The 16,101-nt window shown below is 44.5% G+C and overlaps 1 protein-coding gene across 1 annotated transcript in view; it reads left to right on the top strand.

Annotated features, from left to right (window-relative positions):
• The first annotated feature begins 2,426 nt into the window (after nt 1-2,426).
• The window catches only part of LOC137353591 (GTP-binding protein 1-like), a 26,216-nt gene continuing 12,541 nt past the window's right edge, over nt 2,427-16,101 (top strand). The window contains exons 1-8 of the mRNA XM_068019951.1: nt 2,427-2,781; nt 5,849-5,960; nt 6,293-6,473; nt 7,134-7,482; nt 11,490-11,613; nt 12,923-13,037; nt 13,853-13,997; nt 15,222-15,480. Coding sequence (XP_067876052.1) covers nt 2,536-2,781; nt 5,849-5,960; nt 6,293-6,473; nt 7,134-7,482; nt 11,490-11,613; nt 12,923-13,037; nt 13,853-13,997; nt 15,222-15,480 — 1,531 coding nt within the window. The 5' untranslated portion in view covers nt 2,427-2,535. The remainder of the gene's footprint in view (nt 2,782-5,848; nt 5,961-6,292; nt 6,474-7,133; nt 7,483-11,489; nt 11,614-12,922; nt 13,038-13,852; nt 13,998-15,221; nt 15,481-16,101) is intronic.

Below are 16,101 nucleotides of genomic sequence, written 5' to 3'. Positions count from 1 at the left end.
AGCCCGAGAGAAGTATGAACAATTTAAATTAAAGAAGTAGTGGTTAGGTAATGGTAAGCTTGGGTTTTAAATGCAGCTTGATTGTGGGAGGAAGGAAAGGCCAAAGAAGTTAAGAGAATAAGTCCCTGGTACATATAGAGTTGGAATAGGTGGCTGTGTGATGAGTTCTAACTGATACACAACGAGGGGGAAGGATGTGTAGACGAGTGCATTTACAACACAGGAGGCACAAGAGGAAATTTTAGAAAGGTACTGACTGTAATAGTTATGATAATGTAGTGAGAGGTGAGGAGAAATATTTTTGTCTTATTCACTAATATTAGTGAGAACAGTTTTTTTTAATTCATTCATGGGATGTGGACGTCACTGGCCAGGCCAGCATTTATTGCCCATCCCTAATTGTCCTTGAGAAGGTGGTGGTGAGCTGCCTTCTTGAACCGCTGCAGTCCATGTGGGGTAGGTACACCCACAGTGCTGTTAGGAAGGGAGTTCCAGGATTTTGACCTCGCGACAGTGAAGGAACGGCGATATAGTTCCAAGTCAGGATGGTGTGTGACTTGGAGGGGAAATTGCAGGTGGTGGTGTTCCCATGCATTTGCTGTCCTTGTCCTTCTAGGTGGTAGAGGTCGTGGGTTTGGAAGGTGCTGTCTAAGGAGCCTTGGTGCGTTGCTGCAGTGCATCTTGTAGATGGTACACACTGCTGCCACTGTGCGTCGGTGGTGGAGAGAGTGAATGTTTGTGAATGGGGTGACAATCAAGCGGGCTGCTTTGTCCTGGATGGTGTCGAGCCTCTTGAGTGTTGTTGGAGCTGCACCCATCCAGGCAAGTGGAGAGTATTCCATCAGACTCCTGACTTGTGCCTTGTAGATGGTGGACAGGCTTTGGGGAGTCAGGAGGTGAGTTACTCGCCACAGGATTCCTAGCCTCTGACCTGCTCTTGTAGCCATGGTATTTATATGGCTACTCCAGTTCGGTTTCTGGTCAGTGGTAACCCCTAGGATGTTGATAGTGGGGGATTCAGCGATGGTAATGTCATTGAATGTCAAGGGGAGATGGTTAGATTCTCTCTTGGCACTTGTGTGGCGCGAATGTTACTTGCATTGATGATGATCGTAAGGCTGGGCAAATACTTCATACTCACAACAATGTTTCTCCAACATCAATAGAATATACCTGAAAAATGAAAGAATATGCATTTCTATAGCACACGGTACTTTTGAATTGTTGTAATGTAGGAAACGCAGCAGCCAGTTTGCACAGAGCAAACTGCCAAAAATAGAAATATGATAATGACTAGATAATCTGTTCTTTTATGTGATGTTGATTGAGGATTAATGTTGACCTGGACACCAGGGAGAACTCCCCTGATCTTTTCAAAATAGTGCCATGGCATCTTTTACACTGACCTGAGAGCAGAAGGAGACTTGCTTTAACCTCCCACCCAAAAGACAGCACCTCCAACAGTGTACTGGAGTGTCAGCCTTGATTTTGTGCTCAAGTCCTCTAGACAGACTTGAATCTAGATCCTTAAAATGCAGAGTTATACCAACTAAACCACAGCTGACATATCAAGGTAGCACTTGACTGAGTGTGGCATCAAGGAGCCTGAGCAAAACTGAAGTCAACAGGGATCAGGGGGAAAACTCCATACTGGCTAGAATCATATCTAGCGCAAAGGAAAATGGTTGTGGTTGTTGAACGCTAAATATCCCATGAACGAATAAAAAAAATGCAAGGTATTATTGTTGCAATAAATTTCAACAGTGTTTCATCAGAAAGAAAAAAATCCCCAGTTGCATTGAAGAAAGACAATTTGTTTATGTTAAAGATCAGCCAATTGCAGAGTTTATTCAGGTGTTTATTGTGTTGCTGTTGGCCCTCGTTGCACCGAAGTTGCATCAGGAACGAAAACAACAACAGGGAGTTGGCAGGAGCGAGGTCCCTGATTGGATAAGAATTTTGATTGATGTGGCAATTCGCCTTTCTATTGGTAGCTGTGAAACGTCGATCACTCGGACCACGTGATCATGAGGCCCCGCCTCTCAGCTCAAGCCACTTGGATTGGTCCACTGGCTCTGAGCGACCCGTCCATCCCCCACTCCTTGAGCTCCGATTGGTCAATCCTCCCTGTTCCCGCCCCCAGCTGTGCGGCAAGTTTTAAATTATCGGTGTTAAATTATCCTCACATGAAAAATTTTATTTGGAAGTGGAGATTGTGGCGAGATTTATATCAATAATCCGGTGGGAAAGTACCGGAGGGAAATTTTTTTTGAGAAATTAAAAGAAAAGGCCCTGACAGTGCGGCGCTCGAGCCAGTGTTTGCAAACAACGGCTGGGGGAAGCTTGAAACTGACGGCTCCAGGGGGAGCTTGAAACTGTCACTTGAAGCGGGTACGGGGGGGGGATCTTGAAAACGCCGGCTGAGCAAGGTGTAGGGGGGGAGCCTTGAAACAGCGGCCGTGGATTTTTTTTTGTCGGCGGGTTTTTAATTCCCTTTGAAATCGTTAAAGGGGCCCGGCTGAAAGGCCCCGGATAATGTCGGCGCCGGCCGTGGCGGCCGGGCCTGCACCGGGAGCGGGAACCGGAGCCGGGCCTCCCGCCGCCGCGATGATGGTGAAGGGCGCTGGCAGACGGGGCTCGGCCTGCAGCTGTGAGTCGCCAACGCCCGGCTCTGGGCCCGGGCCCGGAGCCGGGGACCTGCCGAGCATCTTCGCTCCGGAGCTGGACGGCGAGGTCGGTGAGAATGTCAACGGCGAGCTGGAGCCCGACCTGGCGTCCAAGGTAAACGGGTGGTCGGGGATTGAAGGAGGAACCCGGGGCTCTGGGGCTAAGAGGAGCGGGGCAACCCGGGGGTAATGGTCAGCCTGGGGGAGGGGCGGGTACTGGGGTGTGTTTAGGAAGTTTTGGGCTATTGGGGTGGGTATGGGTGTATTAGGGTGGAGGGGGAGGGGGGGCGAAGTACTGGGGGTAAGTATTAGGAGAAGGGAAATGAGGAAAAATCTTTTCACCCAGAGGGTGGTGAGGGTCTGGAACTCACTACCTGAAAGGGTACTAGAGGCAGAAACCCTCAACATTTAAATTGATATGCACCTCAGCTGCCATAGCCTTCAAGGCTACGGACCAAATACTGGAAGGTGGGATTAGACTGGGTGGCTCGCGTTCGCCTGGTGCAGACATGATGGGCCAAGTGGTCTCTTTCTGTGCTGTACACTTTCTATGATTCTATGGGTGTGGGGATGGGGGGGGGGGGGCGCATATTGGACGTATAGGGATGGGTACAGGGGGTATTGGAAGTATTAGGGGTGGGTAGGGTATTGAAAGTATTAGGGGACTGTTGGGAATTTGATTCCAAACCCTTTCATCCAACATCTCCAAACCATCCCAAGTGCCTCCTTTCTTAACCTTGAGTATAAAACGATTGAGGCTGATCTGATTGAGGTGTCTAAAAGTATGGAATAGGGTAGATACAGAGACACTATTTCCTGTGGTAGGCGAATCCAGACTGAGGGAACACAGTCTGAAAAATAGATGGAATGAAAGAAAGACTTATATTTTTGTAGTGCCTTTCATGATCTTGGGACACCCCAAAGAGCTTTACAGCCAATGAAATACTTTTGAGCTGTTTTGTTTAAAAAGCAAACTCTTAATTGCTCTGCAATTCAGGAGTGAAATCAGGAAACACTTTTTCTCTCAAACTAGTGGAAATCTGGAACTTTTTTTTTCTCCCCGCCCTTCAAAAATGCAATGCATACTATGGGTGAATTGTTGCTTTCAAAACTGAGACTAATGTTTTTGTTGGTAAGCGTGCTGAGAGATTATGGAGCAACAGTGTGTTTTTTAAAAAAAAAGCCATGATGTAATGCATGGTGGAACAGTTTTGAGGGGTTGTATGGCCTCCTATTGCTTTGTTCCACACGATGAGTTGATTTGCTGCACCCTCCCTATGCTGTCACTGACTGGGTGTACAGGCTTGACTTTGGTTTGCATTGTAAATGCAGATTGAATCTGGAGTGATGCCCTGACCTGGATCGATGAGAGAGCAATTTCAGTATTGCTCAATAAAAGAGAAGTCGATAGGAACTGGGGGGAGCTCTTCACTGGCTGGAGTCATTCATAGCACAAAGGTAGATGGTTATGCTTATTGGAGACCAATCTTAGTCCTGGGACATCGCTGTAGGAGTTCCTCATGGTAGTGTCCTAGGTCCAACTGTCTTTAGCTGCTTCATAATGACCTTCCCTCCATCATAGGGTCAGAAGTGGGGATGTTGATTGATGATTGTACCTTGTTCAGCTCCATTTGCAACTCCTCAGATAATGAAGCAGTCTGTGTACCATCTACAAGATGCACTGCAGCGACTCACCAATGCTTCAACAGCATTTCCTAAATCCATGACCTTTACCACCTAGAAGGGCAAGGGCAGTAGATGTATGGGAACATCACCACCTGCAAGTTCACGTTTCACCGTCCTCAGTTGGAAATATATCACATCTCCTTCATTTTTGCTGGGTCAAAAACCTGGAACTCCCAAGGTGCAAGCCTTCTGCAAATTTAGTGTTGGTGCAAATGAGCTTATGTTTATATAACAACTTCTAGGTCCTCCAGATGTCCCAAAGTGCTTTACAGTCAACTGATTACATTATGAAATGTCACTTTTGTAGTCAAACAGGGAAGCCAGTAACGGCCCACGAAGATGAAATGAATGAATGACTTTTTTTTTGCTGGTAGTGCTTTGCACGGACATGAGTTATAATGTAAATATACTCTATGATCTTGTCTTGAGTAGTGAGCGGGAATGCTGACATTAAATTGGGGCATCAAATGCAGCAATACTCCCATCTGGTCCTAAATTAAAGAACTGCAATTGCGTGTAGGGCACAGATCTAATGATCAGTGTAAAATAGGAATACATTTTTTTCAAGATGTTTGCGACTGAGCTGAAATGTATTTAATACTGGGTTGAATGTGATGGATTAACTGTAGTCACTCTAAAGATAGGACAGAATTTGTATAATCGCATATTGAATATAGCAACTACACCAAAATACTGTAACTGAAGCAGGGGGTGTGCCATGTGTAACAGTCAGATAGTGGAATTACTCCAACAGATACAATAATTATAATGAAATATTGTGGGACGGGAGAGCAGTGACAACAGAAACAAATAACCTGAGACTGAATTCAGTTTTATTAAAAAGTGAGAGTAGGAGTTAGAGCTAACATGAAAGGCAAGAGTGTAATTGATAACCTATGATGACAGCCATAGAGAAAGGAGAAGATCTTGTATTTGTGTATCGTCTTTCATGTCATCTTATTGTGTTATAAACAATGAATTGTTTTGATGTGCAAAGATTGGGATGTGTGCAAACAAACCTGATGTCCCCTCACTGATTAAAGATGAATCCCAGATTTGTGTGCAGTAATCACTTTAAAAAGAAAATGACAGGTTTGCAATTTAGATTTAACTCTTCATCAGAAGTGCTGAAGTTTATACCCAAAATATTGACTCACTTGTGTATTCCAAAGCTTTCCATTTTTTTTCTGATTTCCAGTATTTGCTGATTTGACATTCTTTTGTCATTGTCTTCATTTGGATTGCCAATACACTTAAACTGGTCATAGCATCAAAAATGCTCCTTTGCACTCTTGTCATCAGCTTCTTGACTCCGTTAAGATGGGCACTTCATAAATACCAATTGAGCTAAACGTGTTTGAAACTGAGCCATTGCGTTTCCTAGTCTGACCATTGGCAGGGGTGCTTTGTTTTGACTGGTGCTAGACTGACTTTGAGTGTGTCTTCATGCAGCCCTGAAATCTCTACTGATCTGGTTTCCTTTTTTTTTGTTTTAGTTTGTGTTGGTGAGTCCGAGTTCAGAGCAGTATGACTGCCTGTTGAAACAGTTGAGAGAGCGAATGGACGAGGGTTGTGGGGAGACCATCTACGTAATAGGGCAAGGATCGGGTAAAGTTTAATTTTCTTTCTAGATAAATGCCCAGTTCTCTCTTGCGTTCATTTATACCATTAATTTTCATGTTCTTTACTGGTAACTTATTCCATTTTATGTGTCCTTAGGGTGGAAAAAGTTCTTATTTTCTCTTCCTACTCTAACTTCTAAATTGTCTCCATCTTGTTTTTATAAGTTTACCACTGTGAACAGTTTGACTGGATCAATTTTTAACAGTCCCTTCTATGGTCCAACACAGTTTGCAGTCTTGTCAGGAAAAAAAAATGAACTGGGCAATAAGACAACTGCAGCCTGCTCCGTTACAATCCTTGGGATCTCTTTATTTCAGATGGCAAGAAGTATGGACTGAATGATGATGACATAGAAGCGTCTGTAGCAACTGTCAAGAGTCTGGCAGAGCAGATCTACTCTGATCTGATCCTTCTCCGAGAGCGCCAGGAGGCGGGAGGGAAAGTGGCTGACTACTTGGTTCGTAAACGAGTTGGGGAGAATGATTTTTTGGAGGTCAGGTAAGGAATTGGAGATGGCAACATTTTAAACAAACGGCAGTAAACTGGGAATATTCAGCAGATCAGACAACACCTCCTGGAGGAATGAGAATATCTTTTTGTTTTGGAGGTGGGGAAAGTCTATGTACCTGTTTCTTTCCCTCCTTTCCTGAAAGGCCTTGACTTTCTTGCTATAGTGCAGGTCAGTTGCCTTCTAGTACCTTGCCCGATTGACCAATCTTTGTGCGTAAGCTGACAACTGGAGTGTCAGTAGGTTGTGCAATCTCCTAGCCTAACTCTGTCCAGCCTAATGCCTCACTATGCATTCTTCAACACTGGGTCACAGGCTAATATTCACAATCCAGTATCTTTTAATAACTCTTCCCATAGGCACCGAGGTGAACAGCAACACACCAAGTGTTGCCCTGGTTCCATTCAGCTAACTAAGAACCAAATGGAAACAAATTAGGATTCATTGAGTTGCAAGGAATGTTGAAAACTGAAACTAATTAGCTGTCTGAAAGTTCCTTTTTATGGCAGAACTGGGAGGTTCCTGGTTGCTGATGATCGCAGCGGCATATAAACTATGATTCCTGTCCTACACACTTTATTTCAGCTGGTCTTGCAATTTGCAGTCAGTCACTGGATGTACTTTCCTCTTCCCTTCCTTTCTCCCTGCAGGGTGGCAGTAGTCGGTAACGTGGATGCCGGGAAGAGCACGTTGTTGGGTGTATTGACGCACGGCGAACTTGACAACGGACGCGGATTTGCGCGGCAGAAACTTTTCCGTCACAAGCACGAGGTTGAATCTGGGCGGACAAGCAGTGTTGGCAATGATATACTGGGCTTTGACAGCACTGGGGATGTTGTGAACAAACCAGACAGCCATGGCGGTGGGCTGGACTGGACCAAAATCTGTGAGAAATCCACAAAAGTCATCACCTTCATTGACCTGGCTGGACATGAGAAATACCTGAAGACCACAGTGTTTGGAATGACAGGGCACCTACCAGACTTCTGTATGTTAATGGTAAGAATAAAAAGATTTACATTTATATAGCAACTTTCACTACCTCAGGACGTCCCAAAGCACTCCATAGCCAATGAAGTACTTTTGAAGTGTAGTTACTGTTAAGATGTAGAAAACATGGCAACCAATTTGCACACAACAAATGTTTTTTTTTGGAAGCAATGTTAGCTGAGGGATAAATATTCAATCTTAGAAATTTATGGCACAGAAGGAGGCCATTCAGCCCATCATTTAAGTGCTGGCTGATAGAGCTGTCCAGCCTAATCCTACTTTCCAGATCTTGTGCTGCATCCTACTGGGCTATGGAACTTTAAGTGCCTATCCAAGTTTTATAAAAATGGGATGAGGTTTTCTGCCTCTACCACCCTTTCAGACAGTGAGTTCCAGACCCCATGCCCACTGGGTGAAAAATATTTCCCTCAACTTTCCACTAATCCTTCCACCAATTGTTTTAAATCTGTGCACCCTGGTTATTGACCCCTCTGCTGAAGGAAATAGGTCCTTCCTATCCACTCTATCTAGGCCCCTCATAATTTTATACACCTCAATTAAATCTCCCCTCAGCTTCCTCTGTTGCAAAGAAAACCACTCCAACCTATACAATCTTTACTCATAGCTAAAATTCTCCAGTCCAGACAATGTTCTCTTAAATCTTCTCTGTACCCTCTCTAGTGCAATCACATCCTCCTTGTAATACAGTAACCAGAACTGTATGCAGTTTTCTAGCTGTGACATAACTAGTGTTTTGTAGAGTTGTAGCACAACCTCCCTGCTTTTATATTCTGTACCTCTGCTAATAAAGGAAAGTATCCCGTGTGCCTCCTTAACTCCTTATCTATCTGTCCTACCTTCAGTACTCCAAGTTCCTCTACACTTCTACCATTTATTGAGAGTTCCCTTGCCTTGTTTGTCCTTACTAAATACATTACCTCATACTTCTCAGGATTGAATTCAGTTTGTCACTTTCCTGCCCATCTGACCAGTCCATTTGATAGCTTCCTGCATCCTATAGCTTTCTTCCTCACTCAACTAAACAGCCAATTTCTTAATCATGTCCCCTATATTTGTCTGACTGTTGATATAGACCAGGAAAAAATGAGGTACCCAGAACCCCACTGAAAACGGCCTTCCAGTCACACCCACACCTGTCGACCATCGCTTTGCTTGGTTATCACCTGCCACTGAGCCAATTTTGCCACTTACCCTTGGATCCAATGGGCTTTTACTTTTCTGACCATTCTGCCACGTGGGACCTTGTCAAAAGCTTTGCTAAAATCCATGTAGACTACATCAAACATGCTCCCCTCATCTACGCTCCTTGTTACCACCTCAAAAAATTCAGTCAAGTTCAGTTAGACATGACCTTCCCTTAACAAATTCATGCTGGTGTTTATTTATTTATTTTTATTTAGAGATACAGCACTGAAACAAGCCCTTCGGCCCACCGAGTCTGTGCCAACCGACAACCACCCATTTATACTAACCCTACAGTAATCCCATATTCCCTACCTACACTAGGGGCAATTTATAATGGCCAATTTACCTATCACCTGCAAGTCTTTTGGCTGTGGGAAGAAACAGGAGCACCCAGCGAAAACCCACGCGGACACAGGGAGAACTTGCAAACTCTTCACAGGCAGTACCCAGAATAGAACCCGGGTCCCTGGAGCTGTGAGGCTGGTGTTCTTGATTAATTTGTGCCTTACTAAATGACAATTATAGCCATTATAGTGTGTCTTAAAATTTCTTCCAATAATTTTCCCCAACACTGAGGTTAGGCCTGCAATTAATCTTTATCCCTTCCTCCCTTTTTAAACAAGAGTACATCAGCAGTCCTGCACCATACCTGTAGCTAGGGGGGATTGGAAAATGATGGTCAGAGCCTCTATTATTTCCTCCCTTGCTTCTCTTAACAGCCTTCCATTTTATTCACTTTTAAAGATGCTACACCCCTTCATATTTCCTCTTACTGTGTTTATCCCATCCAATATTTCACATTCCTCCTTAGCTACAATGTCTGCATCGTCTTCGTCCTCTTTTGTGAAGACAGACGCAAAGTATTCATTAAGAACCATGCCCTTGTCTTCCACCTCCACACGCAGGTAACCTTTAATGGGCCCTACTCTTTCCTTGGTATCTTTTACCCTTTATTTATAAAACCTCTTTGGGTTATCCTCCGTTTTATGTGTTAATATTTTTTCACTTTCCTCATTGCCTTTTTTTAACTTCACTCCTGCACTTTCTGTAGCTCTTGCTATCTGATACAAGCTTCCCTCTTTGCCTTATCCTACCCTGTACAGTCTTTGATGTCCAGGGGGTCTAGATTTGGGAGTGCCACGCTTTTTCTGGGAGCATATCTATTCTGAACACTCACCATCTCCTTTTAATGCCTCCCGCTGCTGTGACACTGATTTTCCTTCAAGTAGCTGTTTCCAGATCACTTTGCTAAGTCATATTGGTCCAGGACAACGAGGAGAACTCCTCCTCCTCCTCCCCCCCCCCCCCTCTTTTTAAAAAAAAAAGAAGTCAATAACACTATTATTTCTGCTTCGGAGGACTATCTACATACGAAAGACTGCACCTTCGACGATGTAGCACTCTCTCCGTACTGCACTCGGTGCATCAACCTGGATTTTGTGCTCAGGTCTCTGGAGTGGGACTTGAACCCATGACCTCTTGACTCCGAGACGAGAGAGTTACCCACTGAACCGTGGCTGATACTGTTAATGCCCAAAGGAGCTTCAGCTGTTATAGACTCCTTTCTTTAAGGTAGTTTTTCCCCCCCTTTCCTGCCTACCTGAACGCACCGACTGACCGCGCCCCCTCCCCTCCCCCTCCCCCTCCAAAGATTATCTGCTGCCCTCTGCCAGCCTGTGAGATCATACAACAGGTGTTGACCTGATACCTGTGGGTGAAAACAATAGTCCAGTTGACTTTAGTCCTGTCCTTTCCTGATTTAGGTGCCATTGCTAATTTTCCACATCACACTAGACCAGGGTGTGAATTGGGTTACAGTGCCCCCACGACCCCGCCCCAGTCTGTTACTGGGGCTTGGTGCAACTTTCAGTGCACTGCTGCACATAAGGTTCATAGTGTGGAAACGTTTCTGTCAGCTGGTGAGCAGCCAGAGCACTGTATTGTATGAACAAAATGTCATATATGCAAAGGGATTCTCTCAACAGCACCTGATCAGGTGACTTTTGTTTCCAGTGGTAAGGCCGGAACCCTGCCACCCTATAAACCATGGGTGGAGATGCTGCACCATCAGCTCTGCAGGTAATCATGACAGGACTTTGCCTCTGTACCAGCTTGTGCATGCAGCAAGTGTGAGCTGAGTGTTTGGAACAAGTGGGGCCTGATGGTCACAATGCAGAAACAAGTGAAAATAATATTATCTTTCCCCCCCCCGCCCCTCACTTAAGTCAAATCAGTACTTGAAAGCTTTGAGACGGGTGCAATGTTTAAACCCTGTTGTCGTAGTTGGTGCTACCAGGGACTGGTGAATGCTGGTTATCTAACCCTGTCATCTCCAGAAAGCACTAACTCAGTCAGCGGGCTGAGGGCCTGGAGAAGGTGAATGCAACCTTCGGATGAAAAAGTCCACAAGGTCAGATGAGTTAATCCTTAAGTTACCTATAGCCTGGAAACCATGACCCAGCTGCAGTACAGAACAGATTAATGAAGGAGTGCCTGCGGACAGTCTGATACACACCAGGATTCAAGCTCCTACCTTTAGAGGTGTATGGGACAGTCACAGGAGCTCAGATGGTCACCTAGAGATAGAAAAATAACAAACTTGCATTTCTATAGAGCCTTTCATGAACTCCAGATGTTCCAAAATCCTTCACAGCCAACAAAGGTACTTTATTGTAGTGTAGTCACTGTAGTCATTGCACCACATGATGAGGATTGGTACAAAGGGGAGTAGGAGCTTTAGTATTTCAGTTCTGCTGTTTTGTCAGCTGAATTTTGGTCCATTCTGACCGAATGATCTTTGTCTTTAAAAGGTCGGTAGTAATGCTGGAATCGTGGGGATGACCAAAGAGCACCTGGGCCTCGCACTGGCCCTCAACGTTCCCGTGTTTGTAGTGGTGACAAAGATAGACATGTGTCCGGCTAACATCTTACAGGGTAAGAGGGGAAATACTAAATTGCCATTTGATTGATGTCGTAATGTTAGAGGGTCCTATTTCCAGCCACATTGACCATCTGTGACAGGTGTACCCAAACATGAGGCTTCTGTTTTGTGTGTAAACTGGCATACAGCCAGTGAATGTTGGCAGAGGAGAGGAGATGCTCCATTGCTGACTGCCCCAGTGACTGTTTTGGCCGCTAGCTTTGATTTGCACACCATTCAGGTAAATGTACCCACTCTTGTATATTTGTAACAAACATTCACTGAATTTCAGTAACCACGAAAGTGTAGTGCACACTTTTCTCCTCCAGCCAAAAAATGCACAAGATGCATAAACCACATGAATGAGTGTTACAATCTCCAAGAAGACCATGGTGTCTGTTACTCAGTTTTTTAAATTTGAATTCCCAATTGGCCACACAGAATCATATAGAATCTACAACAAACTGGCCATTTGGCCTGACTAATCTGTGCTGTTATGCCTGCCGCACACAATACCCCTTCCAATCCATCTGTCTCATCTCAGTCTTTCAGCATATCTTTTCCCTTTTCACTCATACTCATCTAGTTTCCTTTTGAAAGCATCTAAGCTATTTGCCTCAAACACTTCCCCTGGTAATGAGTTCCAAATTCAAACACTGAGTAAAGAACTTTCCTTATTTTCCCTATTGGATTTATTAGTAACTATCTTGTATTGATGCCCCCTAGTTTTAGATTCTCCCACAAGTGGAAACACTCTCTCCATTATCTACCCTGTCCAACCCATTCATCATTTTAAAGACCTCTAACAGGCCTTTCTCTAAGTTTTTTTTTTCTGGCTCCTACTTGTCAATTATTCCCGATAGCTGTAATCTCAGTTCTGGTACCATCTTTGTAAAATGTTTTTACACTTTCTCCAGTGCTTCTATAGTACATGTGGCTAGTGCCAAAAGAATTGAAGCAAAGTCGCCCAATTGTCATCAACTCTTTTTAATTACTTAAAAGAAATGTTTAAATACTGCTTTGTAGAGACTTTTTCAATGAAAGTTTTCATTAACTTTATTTATATGGCATCTTTTTTAACCTGAGGGATATGCCAATGTGGCTGCAAAGGAAACAGGTATGGGGAAAAAAGCTTGATTGAAGAGAGAACTTTTGCGAAGGTTTCTAAGGGTGGTGGTGGGGGGGGGGGGTAGAGCGAGGAGATCTAGATAATAGGACCCTAGCTGGTTATGAGGAATGGTCCTGCATTACTGTAATTTGTTATGGACTGCTGGTGAAATGTGTAAAGATTGATGGGTTTGGTTCTGTTTCTTTATTAACCAGAAACACTGAAGTTGCTGCAGAGGCTGCTGAAGTCTCCAGGCTGCAGAAAGATCCCAGTCCTAGTTCAGAACAAGGATGATGTGATCGTTACAGCATCAAACTTCAGCTCTGAAAGGTAACTACTTCACAGTCAGCTGACGGGGGCAGTGCTTTTGAATTTTTTCCCATCTTCTGGAATCCAAGTCTTGCCCACGTACGATTCCATGGGTGCCTGCCATTCCTGCAGTGAGAATTGGCGGGTTGCTCTACTGGAATGGGCATCACTGCCTACTCCAATCTTCTCTTTATCCAGTGGACCAGCATGTGTCCTTCAGGTGGGGAGGGGGTGGTGGTGGGCACTGGACGGCGCTTTGTTTGAATATTCTGCCCTTCCTCCATCCTGCAGCTAGTTACAGCATTTCTGCTGCTGTCCTAATTTGATCTGTTAACTTGACACAACGGGGCACTTGCTCGCTCAAAGTGGGTGATGCCTGAGACAGCACAGCTGACCTGAAAGGGTGACTGTCGATGGGTGTGATGGCCTTTTCTTTGTCTGATAAGGTTCTGCCTTTCAGTTGCCCTTGTGATCCTGGCTAATCTAATCTGAGCCAAGCCAGCCTGGGAGCATTTGATGCTGAAGTTAAATGGGACATGCTTCTTTCAGCAGCTTGTTGCTGCTAGACAGGAAGCTTTGGAAAGTTGATGAGTACAGGTACACCAGAGGAATGCTTCATACTTTTGCCTTGTTGCAGTAACTGATCGCAACAGAGGAAGGTATATAAAATACTTGCTGTACAGCACAGGAGGCAATCGACTTCACAAATGTTACCTATCCAGTATCCCTGGTGTGTGTTCTTGACATTCTGAGACTGTCATATGTGAACTCTTCATTTCTCTCGCACTTGTTCTTTCTCTCCTTGTAACAAGGCCCTCCCCTTTCCTTTGCCTCAGGATGTGCCCCATTTTCCAGATCTCCAATGTGACTGGGGAGAACCTGGAACTGCTGAAGATGTTCTTGAACCTGTTGTCACCGCGGACAAGTTTCAAGGAGGATGAGCCAGCAGAGTTTCAGATTGACGACACTTATTCTGTCCCGGTGAGACCTTGTATCCGGGGGCTGGATGCTAGGAAATTGCCTCTATTAATCCCAAGTATTAAGCTTGCAGAGGAGAATTCCCTGCCAGTCCTCTAGCACATCAATGCATTTAAACAGTGTCTCTCGCGTAGTTGCATTACCAAACAAAAACTGACAGCGTCAAAGAAGATGATATTAAGGCAGGTATATTTTCAGGAGCTTCTTGAAGGAAGAGAGGGAGGTGGAGAGGTTTAAGAAGGGAATTCCAGAACTTAGGTAGCTGAAGGCATGACTGCAACAGCCATTGAGTGTTCAGCCACAGAAAGAAAGCCTACACGAGGTACTAACCGGAGTCCCAAGGCAATGATCAGGAGCTGGCTGCTAATCTGATTCATTGTTTTTTTCTGATCCAGTGACACTGAAGTGAATTGCAGCATGCTGCTTTGGCCTAACCCATATAATCCAAGAACTGATCTGCTGGTTTAGGCCAGCTGTCAATTGATTAGTGGGATGGTCCCAGTCTTGAGATGAAAATTGCATGGATTGTGTGGGAGGTGCATTAATGTGCTGGACAAACTGAGGTTTGAGGTGGGGGTCACCTTGTTCTGTCCTGATAAACAAGTTAGAATTAATTGGTGTCAGCCTCTGCTCAGTGGGTCGCAATTTCACCCCTTGAGTCAGGTCGTGGATTTGAGTACCACTTCTGAGACTTGAGCACATAATCTAGCCTGACACTCCAATGCCACACTGATGGAATGGTGCACTGTCAGAGGTGCTGTCTTTCAGATTGAAGTGTTAAAACCGAGGCCCCATTCCCTGCTCCAATAGGTAAAAAAGGCACTATGACCCGATACAAAGAAGATTAGGGATGTTTTCATTTCCTGCTCGACAGTTATCCCTTAACCAGCACTACCAAAAAAAGATTTAACTGGCAATTTAAGTTGCTGCTATTTTTGTGGGATTTTGCAAATTACGGCGTTTCCCTACATTACAACAGTTATTACATTTCTAAAGTAAGTTGTTGGCTTCAGGACATCAATTCTTTTCATACCCAAACAGGGCTTTCAGTCATCTAAAGGGTGGATCAAGCAAACACACTTACTGATGAAAATGGACAGGTATCTTGCTTGTCTTTGTGGACGAAAGCAGGAATGTGGATCTTCACTGCCCAGGTTTATTTGATGTTTAGCATTGAATTGTAAATCACCCCCACCTCCTCCCATCCCATTTCATTCTATTTTCTAGGGTGTTGGAACAGTGGTATCTGGAACAACACTAAGAGGTCTGATCCGACTAAATGACATATTACTGCTAGGACCCGACCCACTGGGAAACTTCATGCCCATCGCAGTGAAGTCAATTCACAGGAAACGAATGCCTGTCCGGGAGGTGAGAGGTGGCCAAACTGCATCCTTTGCTCTGAAGAAGGTACATAACACTCAGTTCGTACAGTTACAGCTAGCCATTCAAGTGTTCTGTCCTCACAACCAGTTATTCTGTACATGTAAAAGCATTGAATCTAATGCTCATTTTTTCCATTGTATCCAGTTCATGGTCCATTTATAAGCAGCACCCTACAGCTCTTTCAATTACATAGACCTAGAAATTTTCCAGCACAGAAACAGGCCACTCAGCCCAACTGGGCCATACTGCTGTTTATGCTCTACACGAGCCTCCTCCCACCTTACTCCATCTCACCCTGTCAGCATATCCTTCTATTCCTTTCACCCTCATGTGTTTATCCAGCTTCCCCTGAAATGTATCTATGCTATTCACCTCGACCACTCCCTGTGGTAGTGAATTCCACATTCTCACCACTCTCTGGGTAACAAAAAGTTTTTCTGAATTCCCTATTCGATTTATTCGTGGGTCTCATGTTCATGGCTCCTAGTTTTGGAGTCCACACCCCCACAAACAAGAAACAAGTGGAAACATTTCTGTATGTCTACCCTGTCCAATCCTTTCATATTTGTAAACATCTCTCAGGTCACTACTCAGTCTCCTCTTCTAGAGAAAAGAGCCCCAGCCTGTTCAGTCTTTGATGGTTATAACCTTCTTATGAACCTCTCAGTTCTGGTATCATCCTTGTAAATCAGTGGGTAATTGTATTGACCAGTGAAGTACA

The sequence above is a fragment of the Heterodontus francisci genome, chromosome 41 (assembly GCF_036365525.1).
Source record: "Heterodontus francisci isolate sHetFra1 chromosome 41, sHetFra1.hap1, whole genome shotgun sequence".
Lineage (NCBI taxonomy): Eukaryota > Metazoa > Chordata > Chondrichthyes > Heterodontiformes > Heterodontidae > Heterodontus > Heterodontus francisci.
The sequence above is the reverse complement of the archived record's forward strand: the minus strand, read 5'-3'. Positions and strand labels throughout refer to the sequence as shown.